This window comes from Anarrhichthys ocellatus, unplaced genomic scaffold, assembly GCF_004355925.1.
Source record: "Anarrhichthys ocellatus isolate YVR2014 unplaced genomic scaffold, GSC_Weel_1.0 scaffold5, whole genome shotgun sequence".
NCBI lineage: Eukaryota > Metazoa > Chordata > Actinopteri > Perciformes > Anarhichadidae > Anarrhichthys > Anarrhichthys ocellatus.
In genome coordinates, this window is record NW_022280035.1 from 7,160,626 (window position 1) to 7,164,567 (window position 3,942).

The window sequence follows — 3,942 nt, forward strand, 5'->3', positions numbered from 1 at the left end:
AGCAATAAAAACAAGGAAACAAAGTGTGTGTGTAAAAGTGCATATGCTGGTTATAAGTGTCCTGGTATTTAATTAATACAAAAGAACACAATAAGTTTGTATATTTTATTATAGTAGTACAGTGTTGCTATTGGTGCTTGGGAAAGGATACAACCACAAGAGGGCAGACTTGCGCAAGAAATTGCCTCCAACCAGCAGCCGAGTCCTCAGTTCTGAGAGCAGGAAATATTTATAAGTTTCAACAATAATAAAGCCAAATAATCACACACTGTAGTCCACAGAATAAAGAACACGTTGGACAAATTGCATATAAACTGTATGTCGACAATCACGAATTTGCAAAACAGCATTTCCCACGTGAAGAGATGTGTCCCAGGACTGGAGCTCCGCCTTGCTTTGGACACACCATGGAAACAGAATCCAGCGCGTCTCAATCACAGAAGCCCCGCCTCTTGCCATTCATTATTGGTTCAACGGAGATCCCCCCCCCCCAATCTCTGATTGGACAGAAGCTCCTGCATTTAGGAAAAGCAACACGGAAAAAGATCAAAAAAAAGTTATCTAGTGAAGCCTAATCGGATCACGTCCGTTGCATGGCTGCGTAGTTTTTTATTTTTTTTAGTAGAAAAGCGCGGAAGTGCACCGAGCGCGTAACGGAGAACGAGAAGCAAGGCTTCAGTTTGGTAAGGATCCGATTACTGATCCGACCGAGTGCCAGGTATGTTTTCCCGTTTCCAAGGACTGCCTTTGCTGATGTCACCGCGGGGGGGGACGGCAGAGAGGAGGACAGGTGCGCAGAGTAAAGTTGACTCCGGTATGTTCGGATTGAAGAGCTGTCACTGGACCGAGGGAGCAGTATTTTTGTAAAGTATTTTCTCCTTAAAGTAGTTTTTTGGGCACTCAGATTGTCTGGTATTTGCTGAAGTCTTAACGTGGAATATATACTCCACGCTTTTGGAACTCACGGGCACTCCGGTGCGCACGAACGACGCGGGGCTCACCGTGTCGGTGCTGCTCCGTGATGTCGGGGTTGTAACGGGGGTGGAGGAGGTTGCTATTGTTTTTGTTTTTTTTTAAGTTCATATTGCTGTGAACCGGGCTGTGGGATCGAGACGCTCCAAGAACCAGAAGCAACACTTTCCGCTTCAATGCGACACTGACGCAGCTGATCTCGCATCCCAGTCGCAGACAGGTGATGCTCGATGGAAGGATCGATCATCAACAGAGCGAGTTCGATCTGAGAAAAAGAAGAGAGAGAGATTTGATTACCCTGGAATGGAATACAACACAAGAAATCGGCCTCAACTTCTCTGATCTGCGATGATTTTCCCATGCGTCATTGCGTCTTAGGCTCAGAAGCGGGTCTTGAGTTGAGGGACGATCGTTCTTGGACTTCCTCCCAGGTTTACAGGAGCTACCGACAATGTCCAAGACACTGAAGAAGAAGAAGCACTGGTCCGCCAAAGTGCAGGAGTGCACCCTGTCGTGGGGGGGTTCCGGAGAGTTGGTCGCGGTGGTTGAGGTGCGCGGAGGCGCTGAGCTGGGAGAGTTCCCCCATCTCGGAGACGTAGTTTCGGACGCGATGGTTTGTCACGCCGGGAGGCTTCCCTGCAGCGGGGACGTGCTGCTGGAGGTGAACGGCACTCCGGTGAGCGGACTCACCAACCGAGACACGCTGGCTGTCATCCGCCACTTTCGGGAGCCCATCCGCCTGAAGACTGTGAAACCAGGTGTGTATTTGAATCGCAATGACCCCCCCCCCCCCGTACACATACACACACACACACACAACCAAACCTGCCATGCTGTGTAACGTGCTCTACAATGGTTACATCACTGTAACTTGAAGATTGAGAAGCTTGTGGTAGGTGAGATTGTTGATGGGTGTGTGTGTGTGTGCAGTCTTATGTAGAGGTGGAAGCCAGTTTTCAGGTTAGGTGTGTTTTTCAGCTGGCTTTAGCATATTTAAATTGTCTATCTGCATGGCTCCTATTCATTCATTGTATGTGCATGTTATTAGCCGACTTACTATAGCAATCAGTTTGCACTTCTTCATGGCTCACAGACATGACTTCTGAGTGTGTGAAATGTGCCAAGCATACTGACAGTGTGTGTGTGTGTGTGTGTGTGTGTGTGTGTGTGTTTATGGATGGATGGATGGATGGATTTGATAGAGGCCCTGCTGAGTGCGGTGCTTTGCAAACACTTAGCTCAGATTTTATTAATGGCTGCCTTGACCAGCTTAGACAGTGTCGGCCTGCTGGCGTTAAGGCGAGTCCAAGTCTAATTGAATCAATTGGGCCCTTATCCTTAAATCCTCTAAGATGCTGCCTCAGCATGGCGACTCAGTTTGGCACCATGACTGTCGGGCAGTTACGGTGGTTTTATGTGACACAGATTGGTCCTTCTGCTGCACATACGGTTGCCTTGTTGATTAGGGTCAGTGGATGTGGTTGTAATCAATATCACAGGATTATCATGATCACTTTTCTGCATCACAGAAGACCAAACTTGTCACTACTTGTAGCGCTTCAAACACCCATTGGACAATAGAATCAAGTTTGGCAAAAGTGCATTTTCTCAGTTCCACAAAGTGTACTCGGGTACAAGTGTTTTAACATTTTCTCTGTGTTATGTAATAGCTGTATTCTGATGCTCAAGCCACACGTTGACATGCGCAGGCTGCTTACCATAGGCTCCTCTGTTCCCCTTGGGGCCCTCGCTGTGTGTTTTATATCTCTGTCCTCTTCCTCATGATTCATTCAAGCATCATCCATCATTAATGGCTCGCTCCGTGCCAAGATGAGGTGGCGGATCACATGTTAGACCGACTGGTGTGGTGTGCATATAAACTTGTATACTCGTGAGATTGGAAAGTTGGGAGTGAGGATAAACGGCAAAGTTCCAGTTTTGACTTCATGTCTATTACCAAAGAAACGACACAGTGTTGCATGTGAGCCAAAACCAAGTTGCATCAGCCTGAAAATGGAGAATTTTCTTTATTTCAGTGTGCCCCCCCCCCCTGTAGGATTTTGTTCCCCTCTCCCTCCTTGCTGCCCAGTTTGACTTTACTTTATCTTTCCCCCTCAGCCGATTATACCTTATCATCACAGTTTGCCATTCCCCGCTCTCCTCTGGTATTTTCTTTCCTTTGCTATATTATCATATATTGCACTCTGATTCTCACTTTTGCCTTTGTACCCTTCCTTTCCATCCTTTTCCATCACCAGTATGCTGTTCTTTTTTTGTTTTTTCACACCGGCCATGACGATTAAATCAAACATATTTGACTGCTCGACACTTCCCCGGCACTGTCAGGACAGAAAACAGAAGTTTTGCCTGGAGTGGTCCTCTGGCTCCAGACCAGCCGGTGGACTCAGTATGCAGCTCCCATCCAGAGAGAGGAGCGAGGCAGTAGGCAGTAACCTTGAGGGGGCAATTGAGAGTAGAGGCGTAGTGATACAGATACCTATTGCGGCTTAGAGACTTGTGAGTGGGCAGCTCATTGATTAATGCTGTAAACAGACTTAGATCTACTTGTTTTTTGCCTCATGGAGCTTAATGGATGGACCGTTTAGCTCTCAGTTCCCGGAGCAACCTTGATTCACAAATCGGGTCTAAATTGGAAACTAGGAAACGGGTTTTTGAAAAAGCCTGAAATATAGCTACCGAGAAGACAATGGTTCACATTTTACAGTGCTACTCCAGAGATTATATCTGCACACGGTATGTGAATACATTTCTGAAGGCAAGGTACAGATGGAAAAACACTCTCATAGGTCAGTTTTTTTTTTTTTTTTTTTTTTTTTTTTTTAGCTCAGCAAAGCAAAAGCACCGCGCAAAACACTTCACACCCATTGAGAACTACAGCAAAGCCGCCCCAGGCTGCTAAAACGCACTCTGTCTGAGCAGGGCCGTAGATTGCAAAGAGTCTTTGCGGAA

At 46.7% G+C, this 3,942-nt stretch overlaps 1 protein-coding gene across 4 annotated transcripts in view; it reads left to right on the forward strand.

Annotated features, from left to right (window-relative positions):
• Positions 1-516: 516 nt before the first annotated feature.
• The window catches only part of magi3a (membrane associated guanylate kinase, WW and PDZ domain containing 3a), a 117,644-nt gene continuing 114,218 nt past the window's right edge, over positions 517-3,942 (forward strand). For all 4 annotated transcript variants that reach the window (XM_031844817.1, XM_031844818.1, XM_031844820.1 and 1 more), the window contains exon 1: positions 517-1,730. In XM_031844817.1, the coding sequence (XP_031700677.1) occupies positions 1,424-1,730 (307 nt within the window). In that variant the 5' untranslated portion in view covers positions 517-1,423. The remainder of the gene's footprint in view (positions 1,731-3,942) is intronic.